Raw genomic sequence first — 13881 nt, forward strand, 5'->3', positions numbered from 1 at the left:
GTGCTCTTGGGCAAAGGTCTTATTGCCTCATCCCAATTATAGATCTCTCTACCTGTCCTCATAATTGCTAGTCACCTGACAAGAGAGATGACTATATAGCAGTGGTTTGTAGAGGCAAGATTGGAATTATTATTGAGTACACACACACACACGCACGCACACACACACACACACACACACACACACACACACACACAGCCTTAACTTGCCATATCCCTGAGTAAGATGGACAGAACTGAAAAGAAGTCTTTGTATCACTATTCACAGACCTCTCTCTCTCTCTCTCTCTCTCTCTCTCTCTCTCTCTCTCTCTCTCTCTCTCTCNCTCTCTCTCTCTCTCTCTCTCTCTCTCTCTCTCTCTCTCTCTCTCTCTCTCTCTCTCTAATATAAAATCCTTAAGGGGAAGTACTATTTTTTCTACATTGTATCCTTCTTCCCATCTCTCTTCTTTTATTTATTTTTAACATTCTTTTCTTAAAAATTTGAGTTTCTAATTTTCGTCTCTCCCAACCCTCCACTACCCATTGAGAATATGCAAAATATTTCCATATTAGCCACGTTGCCAAAAATAAAAATAAAAAGTGAGAATCATAAAGTGAAAAAAGTATGCTTCAATCTGCACTCAGAGTTCATCTCTTTTTAGAAGTTGATAGTATTTTTCATTATGGGGCCTTTGGAACAGTCATTGTATAGTTTTTCTTTTTAAACTTTTCTTTATTTTTTTGTTAACTGTGTTGTATTGATTGGAGTATCTGTATTTCACAGTTAATCATCCCTATAACATTGCTGTTACAATGTTCTCCTGGTTCTGCTCATTTCACTTTATGTCATTTCATATAAACCTTCCCAGGTTTTTCTGAAAGCATTTTGCTCATCATTTCTTATAGCACTATAGTATTCCATTACTATCATATACCATACTTGTTTATCCATTCCTTAGTTGATGAGTACCACATTAATTTCTGATTCTTTGCCACAAAAAAAGAGATACTATAAATTTTTTTGTATATAAAAGTCCCTTTTCTTTTTCTTTGTTCTCTTTTGGATACAGACCTTGCAGGGTCAAAGAGTATACATATATTATAGTTCTCTAGATATAGTTCCAATAATGTACTAATGACTCAATTTTTCCATATCCCCTCCAACATTTGTCATTTCCCTTTTCTGTAATATTAGCCAAACTGATAGACTGAAGTAATATATCACTGTTGTTTTAATTTATGTTCCTTTAATCAATAGTGATTTAGAGCAGATTTTCATATTGGTAACTTTGATTTCTTTTTTTGAAAACTGCTTGTTCATATCCTTTGAAAATTTATCAAATGGGAAATAACTCTTCATTTTACAGCTTTGGCTCAGTTCCCTAAATATTTGAGAAATAAGGTCTTTGTCAAAGAAATTTGCTATTAAAATATACCTACTGTTGTGAGGAAGATTAGGTAGTTATTAATTACCTAATCTTCCTCACAACACTACCCAGTTTCTTGCTTGCCTTTTTGAGGGTTGATTCTCTAGTGTTATCTAAGTATGTCATCTGCAAAATGATAATTTTATTTCTTCATTGCCTATTTTTAGTACTTTAATTTATTTCTTGTCTTATTGGTATACCTATCATTTCTATAACAAAACTAAATAACAGTACTGATAACATACATTCTTACTTCACCCTTGATTTTAGTGAGAAGACTTCTAGTTTATCGTCATTACAGAAAATGCTTATTTCTGGTTTTAGATAGCTGTTATTTAAGAAAAGTTCCCCTTACTCCTAGGCTTTCTAGTGTTTTTGGATATCATATTTTGTCAAAAGCTTTTTTCTGGTTCTATTGATATGACTATATAATTTTTTTTATTTTTGGTATTGATATAGTCACATGTTTTCCTAATATTGTGTCATTGGTTTAGGTACCAAAGCTAGATATATATATATAATAAAAGGAATGTGGTAGGAATTCTTTTTATCCATTTTTTCCAAGTAGTTTGTATACTATTGGGACTATTCCTTAAATTTTCAGTAGAATTCATTTGTAAATTTAACCGGCCCAGAGGATTTTTTCTTAAAAGTTTATTTATGACTTGTACAATGCCTTTTTCTAAAATAGGATTGTTTTTTCTTCTGTTAATCTGGATAATTTGTGTTTTTGTGAATATCTGTTTCACTTAGCTTGTCAGTCTTACTGATGTATAGTTGGGCAAAATAACTCCTCATAATTTATTTAATTTCATCTTCATTGGTTAAATCACATTTTTATTCTTGATACTAGTCATTGGTTTCTTTATTTCTTTAATAAAATTAACCAATTGTTTATATATTGTATTGCCCCCCCCCAACAAAACCAGCTCCTAGTTTTATTTACTAGTTCAATGGTTTTTTTAAACTTTCGATTTTATTAATCTCTCTGATTTTTAGGATATCTATTTTGGTGTTTAATTGGAGATTTTTCATTGCTCTTTTTCTAATTTTTTTAACTGCATACCCAATTCTTGATTTGATATGCTTTCTCTCTCTTTCTCTTGTTTTATTGATGTAAGCATTTAGAGATATAAATGTCTCCCTGAGTACTACTTTGGCTGCATTCCACAAATTTTAATATTTTACTTCATTGTTGTCATTACTTTTATAAGGAACTTATTGACTGTTTTTATTATTTACTCTTTAATTCACTCATTCTTTCTTTAGGATTAGATTATTTAGTTTCTAACTAATTTTTAATTTGTGCTCTCATAGTCCTTTACTAAATGTAATGCAATATAGTCAGAAAAGGATGCATTTAATATTTCTGGTTTTCTGCATTTGGTTGTGAGGTTCATTTTTGTAAAGGTGCTATGCACAGCTGTAAAAAAGTGTAGTCTTTTCTATTGCCATTCAATTTTCTTTAGAGGCCTATCATAGCTTTCTAAAATTCTATTTATCACCTTAACTTCTTTCTTATTTATTTTGTAAGTAGCTTATTCATTTATTTGATTTTATGGTTCTAAGAGGGGAAAGTTCCACTAGTATAGTTTTACTATTTATTTGCTCTTTTAACTCATTTAGCTTTTTCTTTAAGAAATTGGGTGTTATAGCACTTAGAACATATTTGGTTAGTGTTAATATTACTTCATTGTATGTGGTACCTTTTAGCAAGATATAATTTCTCTGCTTATTTCTTAATTTTTGAAATTTAATTTTTGCTTTTAGATCATTATTACTACTTCTGCTTTAAAAAAAAAGCTTTAACGGAAACAGCCCTTTATATATATATATATATATTCTTAAACCAATTTAGATGAGAGTGAAATTCAAGCATTGCTCCCCGTTATTTCCCTCTCCACAGTAAAAGCTTTTAAAGTGAGGTATTTTCCCTTTCTTCCTTTCCCTTCTCCCAAGGCATTCTTTTTTCTTACCCATCCATTTTTTTTAGATTATTCCAACATAATTGAATCATTCTAATGCCCTCTTTCTATGTAGAGTCCTTCAAACTGCCATAATAATGATTAAGTTATTAGGAGCTACATGTATCATATTCCCATTTAGGGATGAAAACAGTTTAATCTTCTTGTTCAGTTGTTTCAATCATGGCTTACTCTTTGTAACCTTATTTGGGATTTTCTTGGCAAAGATACTGGAATGTTTTCCATTTTTCTCCAGCTCATTTTACAGATGAGTAAACTGAGATAAACAGGCTAAGTGATTTTTCCCAGGATCACATAGTTAGTAAGCATCTCAAACCAGATGTGAACTCAGGAAGATGAGTTCTTTTGATTCCAGCTACTCTATGCCACATAGCTGCCCCCTTTTTAAACCTTATTGAGTTCCTTATATTTTATTCTTTAATGTTTATTTACTTTTTTATGCGTTTGTTAAGTCTTATACTTGAAAGCCAGATTTTATGTTCATTTCTAGTCTTTTCATCAAGGATACTTGAAAAGCTTCTAATAGGCATTCCCCCCCCCCTAAAGGATTATACTCAGTTTTTCTGGATAGATTATTCTTGGTTGTAATTCTGGTTCTTTTGACTTCTGAAATACTATTTTCCAAGCCCTCTTCTCCTTCAATATGGTAGCCACTAAATTTTGTGTGAACCTGATTGTGGCTCTCTGGCATTTGTATAGTTTCTTCCTAACTATTTGAAATATTTTCTCTTTAACCTGGGAGCTCTTGAATTTGGCTATAATAATCCTGGGTATTTTAATTTGGGAATTGATTTCAGGAGGTGATCAGTGAATTCTTTCAATTTCTATTTTACCCTCATAGTCTAGGATATTAGGATAGTTTTCCTATCTAGGCTTTTTCTTTGATCATGGCTTTCAGACAATGCAATAATTCTTAAATTATCTCTCCTCAATCTATTTTCTATTTCAGTTGTTTTTCCAACAAAATACTTCACATTTTCTCCTATTTTTTTCTTTTGACTTTGTTTTGTTTCTTGATTTCTCATGGAGTCAGCTTCCACTTGCCCAATTCTAATTTTTATGTAATGATTTTCATAATTGAGCTTTTATACCTATTTTTCCATTTGGCCAATTCTGCTCCTTAAGGCATTATTTTCTTCCATATTTTTTGTGCCTCTTTCAAGCTGTTAATTGTCTTTTCATAATTTCCTTGCATTACTCTCATTTCTTTTCTTATTTTTTCCTCTACCTCTCTTAATGAATTTTCAAAATCAAAATTTATTTAGCTCTTCCAGGAATTCTTATTAGATTTGTGTAAAATTTAAATTTTTTCCCTTTTGAGGCTTTGTTTGTAGCTGTTTTGATGTCATCTTCTTTTTGAGTTTATATCTTGATTTTACCTTTTACCATTGTAGCCTTTTATGGTCAGGTTCTTTTGTTGTTGTTATTTGTTTATTTTTCTGGCCTATTTCTTAAATTTGAACATGATGTTACAGTTGGACTGTGTTCCCAGCGTAGGGATTTAGGGGTAGGGGAAAGCACTGCCCCAATCTTGAGATCTATCTATCATCTCCAGATAATCTGATAAGGATAGTTTAGTTGATAAAGAAGTAATGGGACACGGGAGATCTTTCTGTTAGCTCATAGCTGCCTCTCTGCTCTCTCTCTCTTGAAGCATGGAGTTTATTATATGTACTTCAAGACTCATTTCACACAAAAGAACCCCCCCCGAAACTTCTTGTTTGCACAGAAACACAAATTATGTTATATCAAAGCACAATAAAGTTATAGTTTTACAAAGAATTTTCTTATGAAGATAATGCTGGATGAGAAAAAGTCTCAAGGTTAAAAATGAGCCTCACTTTATCTAAAAGTTATTTTGCCTGAGCTTGCCACTCTGTGACCTTGGGATGCCTGGAGCAGTTAGAGAGATATACCCACAGCTGCAGCTTTACTCTGCTGAGTAAAAAATGGCTGTTAAGTCATTAAGTGCTGGTTTACTAAGAACTTAAAGTTTTCCTAGAAGCTTAATGTTTTTCAATAAGAAAAAGTGTGGGTCATAAAAGAGGTCAAAAGAGGATTCTCAGATTTTTTTTATCTATTTAAGACTCTGTTTCTCCTATTGGCTTCCCACACCCCAAGCTTCAGGCTGTTTTAAGAATTCTTGGAGTTTGGAACATTTAGGTGCTTTTAAAGTGGTACAGTTGAGGGCAAGTTGTACTCACTCTTCTCCTGGATTCTGCTCTGGTCCTTACCCACAAAAGCCCCTTCTTCCTTTCAATAGGAAGCACTACTGTTCCTCAGGAACCCTGCTGAGTTGTGTGTTATTGGAAATTTTGGGGTCTTTGAACTACATTTCCCATGAGCCCACTGGCTTCCTGCCCCTAGGCAATGACATAGACAGAGGGATAAAACTGAGGGGTGGCATTTCACTTCCTCTTTGCTTCCTATCCACCATGATGGTGGCAGGCAAGGGCAGGCTTTTTAAGCAGCCTTAACTAACCCAGCACATGGCTTTATTTTCTAGTGACTACTAATAAATCTTATAAAATCATAATAATTTTTAAAGCTATCTTTAAACATTACTTTTATTTTTTAGACTTATAACTGAAAACACTCCTCTCTTCCCTGGAACTATGACCAGGGAGTGGGTATGGGCAATGGAGCTGCCAAACAGTACCTGGTCCTATGCCCAGTGCTAGCACAGGAGTCCCCTGTAATCTTTTTCAGATAATTTGCCCAATCTTTTCACTATCCCTGGCTTGAGAGTTCCCAAAGATGCTGCTGCTGCTATTGCTGCAACTAAGTCCTACATCTGGTGTGGTCATCATATGGCTCTAGGTCATTCCCACACCCTGTGTCACAGAACTCTCCTTCTGACCTTCTAAGTTGTCTTGGGGAGGAGAAATGTCTCACCTTAATTTGGCTCTGCTCCTCCAGAATTTGATTTGAGGGTTTATTTTAAAGTTGTTTGGGGAGTTCACTATAATGTTTCTTCTACTCTGCCATCTTGGCTCCCATAAATTACTTCTTGATTATTTGAATCAGAACTTTTATAACCATTGAATGCCAGTTGTTACTTCTGAAATCTTGGTCAACTAGAATGTATTTGAAGTAACTTGCATTCTTTTAAATGATACCAAAAAGGATACATGATAAGATCCTCCCACCCTTTATTAATAAATTGAATAATTGAGGATCTTCAAGGAACTTTACAGACAATCTAGTTCTTCTTATTCATTTTAGATATTATGGGGAACTGACCAATTAGTCCAGTCCTTATGAGCATATGCAATGGCTCTGCTGACTTATCCACAGAATTCAGAGCATACTCAAGTATTGTTTCTGGTCCACTTACTACCTGAAGAAGACCCCTTTGATTGGATATTTAACCATAACTGAGAAGCAAGAATGACTGTAAGCCCCTGCTAGAGACAGACACTTTATGTTTTTATCTTCTGCCTGAACCACCTCCATGTGGTCCATGAGCCCAGGGCTCTATTATTGCTTTTTTTCCCCTCTTGTGTCTATTCTTTCCCATCTTGGGTGAAGGTGAGTTTAAAATAGAATATACAAGATTGCCATCCCATAGTTTAAAAAAACAAGAAAGTTTGTGATCCATCAGCACAGCCAAATTTAATTCCAGTCTTTGAGGGATACATCTGAGGGTTAGGGGGTATTCCTTTTAATGCTTTTGGCCTGATCCTTACTGTAGTGTATCCCCCAATCTAAATCACCAATGATTAGCACTCCAGGATTATGTAATCTACTAGCTTTTGCAAAAGGATAACAATTTCCTTCATACCTCTTTGGTCCTTTTGAAGAGTAGTATTATGGGGAAAACCAGGGGAGTTAACTTAAATATTAAATGTGGGTCCAGAAGGGTGTGTAGGAGACATGAATGACAAAAGATGGGGACTTAACAAGTTAGGGAGATTTGGTTTAACTACTAAGGAAAATGTCTGATAACAGAAGTGGCAGTTAGACCCTAACTGTCACCCTGCACCATCTAGACAAGGGGCCTATGGAAACTAGCAAGCAAATAAGAAGAGTTTGTAACAAATTTAATTAAGGGAACTATGGTAAAGGATGGGAATAGGGGTTTCTACACTTCTAGACTAAGGGCAAACCACAGGGTCAGGGGAGGGACTTATCTACACTCAACTGAGACCTAAGCAAGGCAGGGCCCAGAGAATAGCAGGACTGAAGTGGGAATCCTCACAGCAGAGTCCTGTCACACTCTAGCGATGTTGCAGCTCCTCCAGGACCACTAGCAGTGCTCTTTCAGGTAGGTAGATTCTGGGTGCTAACCCAGCCCAAATTAACCTGCAACTCAGATTGGGATTAATAGTCTCTACCAAAATCTCCCACAAGTAGATGTCAGTCTTCCTTCAGGATCCCAGGGAATCAGGGTACAAACTCCACTTCCTCTGAGGTCTCCCAGGGTCAGTTACAACTCGTCCCAACCACCATGAAGTCCGTCTCAGAGAGAGAACCACACTTCCTGCTTTCCCATTACATTTAGAATTCTCTAGCCCTTCCTGCTAGGTCTCCTAAATAATAACTAAGTAATCCTCACAACAATGGTTATAAATGTCAAGTAGTTTCTATAAAACATTTTCCCCAGTAAGTTCACTTCCAAATGTGACATAGCCAATGAATAAGACCATTGGTTGTAAGTCCCAGTATCTTGGCTCCAGGGTCAATATTGCTGGCCTGGGGATGGCAAGAGAACTGCAAATTCTGAACCCTGTAATATTTAAAATTATGAGGCTGGTTGTAGCTTAATAACTTTATTAAATTAAAAATAGTAGTAGTAGTAGTAGTAGTAGTAGTAGTAGTAGTAGTAGTAGTAATAAAGAGAGGAAAAAGTAGGAGAGAGGTACTTAATCTTTTTAATCTGCAGCTGTCATTATGGACCTCTAGCTACAATCCTGCAAGGGTCCATTTTGCCCCTCCACCACATGCCAAAGACCCCGAACTTCCTCCTGCTCTCAGCTTATAAGCTTTTTTCTCCACCCACTAACTCTCACACGTCACATCTTAGGAACCAACCATAGTTTCTTAATTTGCCTGGCACCATCTGGGGGCAGTGCCTGTGCATTGTTTCCTTTCTTGTTGGTTCTTAACTTCTAGCTACTGGTTTATCTCAACTCACTCACTGGTATTTTGACCTCCAGATGACGTCACATGAGTGACACAGGGGAAAAGGAAAAATTTATTTTAGGCAATCCTAGGACTCTATAAATTCAATTTGACATTTTGGAATTCATAAAGTCACAGACAAACATAGTCTATTTCCAATATTACTTCATCTAAACTTTAGATTTTAGATGCTAAACTTTAGATTCTAAAGCAAGAAAAAATAAACTTTCTTTAAAGTGACTTACCCAATGCCAAACAAGTTAAATGAGAAGTAAAGCTGGAATTCAAACCAAGGCCCTCTGTCTCCAAATCCATTATTTTCACTCTACCATGTTGTCTCCTATTTCTTCACTTATCGGATAAAAGAATGGGTGTGTGAACTCCAAAAGGATTTTAATGAAGTACTTGTTAGTAGTAACTGGACCAGAGCTTCCTGACCTTCTCCTGAATACAGAACTACCTTTGATTTTTTGATCACTGGCAGGGGGTGAATGATGGAATCTATGAGTTCCAGTTGCTAGTAGGATAGTAGAAAGGTGACTGACAATCATACCCCTCATTCTACAAGGAATTCTTGAGAGAGACAGTAGTTGTAGAAAAAGAGAGGTTATAGAGATAATAGTCTGGAAGTGGACTTGGGAAGGTAAGATATTAATTTATCCATCAGAGGTCTAGATTTAAGAAAGGTGTATAAAGCCAGAAAGTAGGACTAAGAGAGCCTGATCAAAACAATTGAAAGATACAAAAATAAAAGTCATCTATCACCTAACAATGGTCTGAAATCAAGGAAAGACTCTCAAGGCTACTTTCAGGGAGTTTTTATCAAACTATGGAATAACCTCTATAAGAAAGTGGCAGACATCTTTCCTTTAGATACGAACTTGCTTTTTGACAAATTATAGGACAGTACTGATCTCCTTGGGGTGATCTGGATGACTTTCTCTTATAGAACCTTGCTTCTTCTCTAAAAAGCAAGAAAAAATCCAGTGTATTCCCTTGAAGGGTAAAGTCAAAGGAGAGATATGATATTGAGCAAGGAGAAATCAAGTTAGGGTTCTAATTGCACAGAGAACGGTCTTATTCGTGTTCTTAAAAAAAAAAAAAAAAGCAGAGACTTGAGATTCCAGGAGGTGACTCTTTCCACTTTAATTCATGTTGGATGGAGAGGCTGTGTTTGTTGTGGTTTCAGATGGAGAATGAACCTAGCAACCAGACTCCATTCCTGAGTCTCATTGAAGACTGAATCCATAGAACTCTGTTATCTGTTCCAACCTCTTAAAACGTCTCCCTACAGAAGTCCTCTAAACACTGAACCCTATGTGAGAGAAATGTGAGCAACTGAGTCTTTACATAGGAACAACCAGGGAGTTCAGCAATAAGGACTCAACATAATTGACTAGATTGCCTCACTTTTTTTTCACCTGCCTAGGAAAAACCTAAAGAAACTAGAAAACCCTGACCCCCATTTTAGAAATTTAATTCAGCAAATGTTTAAGCCCTAGCTGTAGGTCGAGAAGTATCATGGCTTAGTAGATGGAGCTCCAGCTTCAAAACTGGAAAGACCTACCTTCGAGTTCTATCTCTTACTGGCTTATCTGGGGCGACTTACTTAAGCTCTCAGTGCCAAAGGCATCTCTCAAAGAATATAAGATGCCTATGGATCAGTAGAAAGAGTTTTCTCATTCAGAGGTTATAGAGAAGGAATCTTAGTAGGGAAGTTCCTTATGAGGATCTGCCTCACTGATGAAATCACAGTTCCAATTCCATTTCATCCCTGATGCAGAACATTGTGATTAGTCATAGGGAAGATATGAGGATTGAGTCAGACAGTGACAAAATGGCCAGTAGTCCTATGAGATCTCCCTCTGCTTCTGCAGTAACGGTGGCAAAGGGACAGAAATGGGGGTAGAAGGTGCTAAGACTCTCACATAGTTTTTAGAATATCTGTAGACATTAATTTACCTTTTGAAACTCTAAATGATTCCAAGAAGACACAGGTGGTATTGGAAGCAAGGTTGTCTCTCACATGTGGGATTTGGCCACATGTGTTTTCACTGCCATGCATGTTTGCAAGGTATACCCATCTATGGATGGTATATGTATTTGTGTACACGTGTACCCTCAGTTTATGGGGGCAACATCTCAACAATATTTTTCTTAGTGTGTTTTTTTTTAAATGACCTTGCTTTGGCTTTGAACTAATTGTGCCCTCTGGCTAAAGAGTAAAAATAAATATTTCTTTAGATAGGAGATCTTGAGTGGATAGGGACCCACAGAGGGCTTTGAACTTGCTATAGCTTCTCTGAGGGCCTTATATACGAGAGGAGGGTGTCTAAGGTTGCAGCCTAATATATTCCATCTCCAATGTTCCTTCACCTAACATAAGGAAAACATTATCTTTCTGTAATATCTGTAATACAAAAAAAATGCCAAATAAGTACAGAAGATGGGTTTATTTCTCTACGCTCAGCTACAATTTCCCTAAGCTACCTGTCTTCTATTAAATTAAACCTTGAATGTACTATATCCATAGCCAGGTATGGTGGGAGTTGCCCCTAGGGCACTGACCTGGTTGCTGTTCTTCAGGCCAGCATACTTCTATCAGACTATATAACAAGGCTAATGAGTTAGCATTTGTAAATTGGGTCCCTGTCTCTACAGACCTAGCTTATGATGAAAGAGAAGATTTGTCCATTTGTAAATTATTACACATGTACTGAAAGGTCACTCTTAATGTGGCTTTTATAGCCTTCAGTAATTTAAAAAATCATGTTAGACAGAAGAAAAACAACTGCTTGATCACATAGGTCAAGAGGGATATGACTGGGGATGTAGACTCTAAGCGATCACCCCAATGCAAATATTAATAATATGGGAAAAGGTCTTGATCAATGACACATGTAAAACCCAGTGGAATTGCTCATTGGCTATGGGAGGAAGGTGGAAGGAGGGAAGGGAAAGAACATGATCCATGTAATCATGGGAAAATATTCTAAATTAATTAGGTAAAAAAATTAAAAATCATGTTGGGTACTGAGATTTAAGACTCTCTAGCTTCACAGGTAAATTTCATGTGAGATAATGGAATTTGAGTTCTTTGAGCTGAAGTTTCTGACATCACTATAGCAGGGATCCTGGGAAAGAGTGGTTGGGGGGTGTAGATTTAGTTTGTCTGGCATATAAAAAATATAAATTTAAGTTGTAGGATAAAGAAAGTTGTCCTACCTTTGTTTACTTGTGGATTTGCTAAAGCATTTTATTAGGATGAAAATTAATTCTAGGTAGTCCTTGGCTGAGTCTCAGAGGTCAATGAATGCTTTATAATTTTGACTAGAGGGTCCGCAGAGTTTTCCTCTTCAAGCTTCAGTGAGTAAATATGTCTACAGACTATAGTGCTGTGTACAAAAATAACTGTGATCTGTGAATCAGTGCACACTTCCAAAACTAAGTATGAAAATTATGTGCTCTTCTAAATACCCAACTCCATACAAGGCTGAGTTATAATGGATGTGGACCAGCAAGGCATTATCATGATTAGGGTTCTAATTACTTTAGTGATTCTTCCTGTAAGGAATGTGTTTTGTAAATCTTAAAACACTGTAGAAACATGTACTATTATTATGTTTTCATTGTTATTCTTCTACTCAATCACAGGGGAAATCAGGATGGTTTTATTGCTGATGTTCTCTGGGATTTGAATTTTAGAAGCATTGTAGAGAAGGGCATTTTTCACCCGGGATTTGAAACCTTGGAATTTCCTCCCCCCTTCCTGAACTGGGCAGACAGGGAGCCTGCTGACCTGTCTTTGCCAGGGCCATTTAAATCAGGTTTCTGACCTAGTACCTGCTCCTGTGTCCATCACTGGAATCCTTAATTATAGATTTCTTTTTCTGTAATTATAATCCTGTGTGCAATTCAGTGCCCAGAGACATGGGGAAACAAAATGAAATAAAAGAATAAAGCTTCTGAACTGCTTTCATCTCATTACCAGGGTAGGTAAGGATTTGGTTGGGGGCATAGAGAGGAGAAAGGGGTGAGAGTCGATTTTGTCCCTTGCATATTAACTAATTTCAGGAAAGTTCAACTTGAAATAGACACACACTTACACATCTTGCTGCCTCTTTCCTTTTAGGTTTATTGTTTTGGGGAGTTTTTCCTCCCTTTTGCTAAGGGATGTTCCTTTTGAATGGGAGGTCTCTGGAGAACCTCCATTCTTCTCTTCTACTTTCCCAGGTTAGGCAAGATTCCAGGAGCTGAAGACTTGGCCTCTCGAATGCTCAGAGGCTTCCCCAGAGATCGGGTCTCTGCCCAAGAAGCTCTCACCCATGATTATTTCAGTGTCCTACCAGCTGAGCTACACCAGCTTCCAGATGGTATGTAAGTGTTCATGCGTATGTGTTTACACCAACACACTAACTATTTTGAGATGCAGAATTTGCAGGAAAAAAACCCTTCAAGATCTGCCTACTTAGGAGAGCCAAGAAAGGGTCCATGGTTTGTTGGATTTCTTTATGAGATCCTATGAAATTTGAAAGTAGCGATGGAGTGGAGCTAACAGGGCCCTCCTGAGCCATAATGTTCAACATGCTTTCAATTATAGTGTGAATATTTCATATGTACATGTATATATGAGAGATGGAAGCTGCCCAACACTTGCTTTGCTGAGGATATCAGTAAAATTGAACCTAGTTTCAAACTCTCACCCCTGCTTGTGTGTTTACAAGCATCCATACATTATGCAACAGATTTTTGTACATATGACATCATATGTAAATATTATACATATTACAATCTCAATATGTGACAATACATGACAATAGTATTAGAAATAACAGTAACAGATGTTTTCAAAGAACTTTAAAGATAAGCAAGAGCTTTATATGATTGTCTCATTATATTATCTCATCTGACTCTCACAACAAACCTGGTGAAAAAAAGTGCCATTATCATCTCCATGTTAAAAATGAGGGAGTCCAAAAGAAGTTAAGTGACTTGCCCAAAGACACATAACTCATAGGGGTTTAAGAAGGGCTTCAAACTCAGATTTTTCTCTTTCCACATCCAGGATAACAGATCCATGATTTCACCAGTGCAGGTACCTCTTTCACTGTCACATCTTGACCCCTCTGTGCTTTATTAGGCAATCTTTGTTAGCTTCTGGAAAGCATTTGCCATCTGGTGGCCAGTCTTTGGATGATGAGTTTCTCCGTGGCAGCCAGAAAAGGCCATCACTTGGCTCTTACTCAAAGTCCATGTTAGTGGATACATGGTTTAAAAAAATATATATGTATATACACACACACACATACATACATATATATATGTGTGTATATATATATATATATATATATATATATATATATA

At 36.4% G+C, this 13881-nt stretch overlaps 1 protein-coding gene across 3 annotated transcripts in view; it reads left to right on the forward strand.

Annotated features, from left to right (window-relative positions):
• Positions 1-13881, forward strand: part of CDK15 (cyclin dependent kinase 15) — a 114972-nt gene that overhangs the window by 86376 nt on the left and 14715 nt on the right. For all 3 annotated transcript variants that reach the window (XM_044667462.1, XM_044667461.1, XM_044667463.1), the window contains exon 12: positions 12751-12890. In XM_044667462.1, coding sequence (XP_044523397.1) covers positions 12751-12890 — 140 coding nt within the window. The remainder of the gene's footprint in view (positions 1-12750; positions 12891-13881) is intronic.

The sequence above is a fragment of the Gracilinanus agilis genome, chromosome 3 (genome assembly GCF_016433145.1).
Source record: "Gracilinanus agilis isolate LMUSP501 chromosome 3, AgileGrace, whole genome shotgun sequence".
Taxonomy (NCBI): domain Eukaryota; kingdom Metazoa; phylum Chordata; class Mammalia; order Didelphimorphia; family Didelphidae; genus Gracilinanus; species Gracilinanus agilis.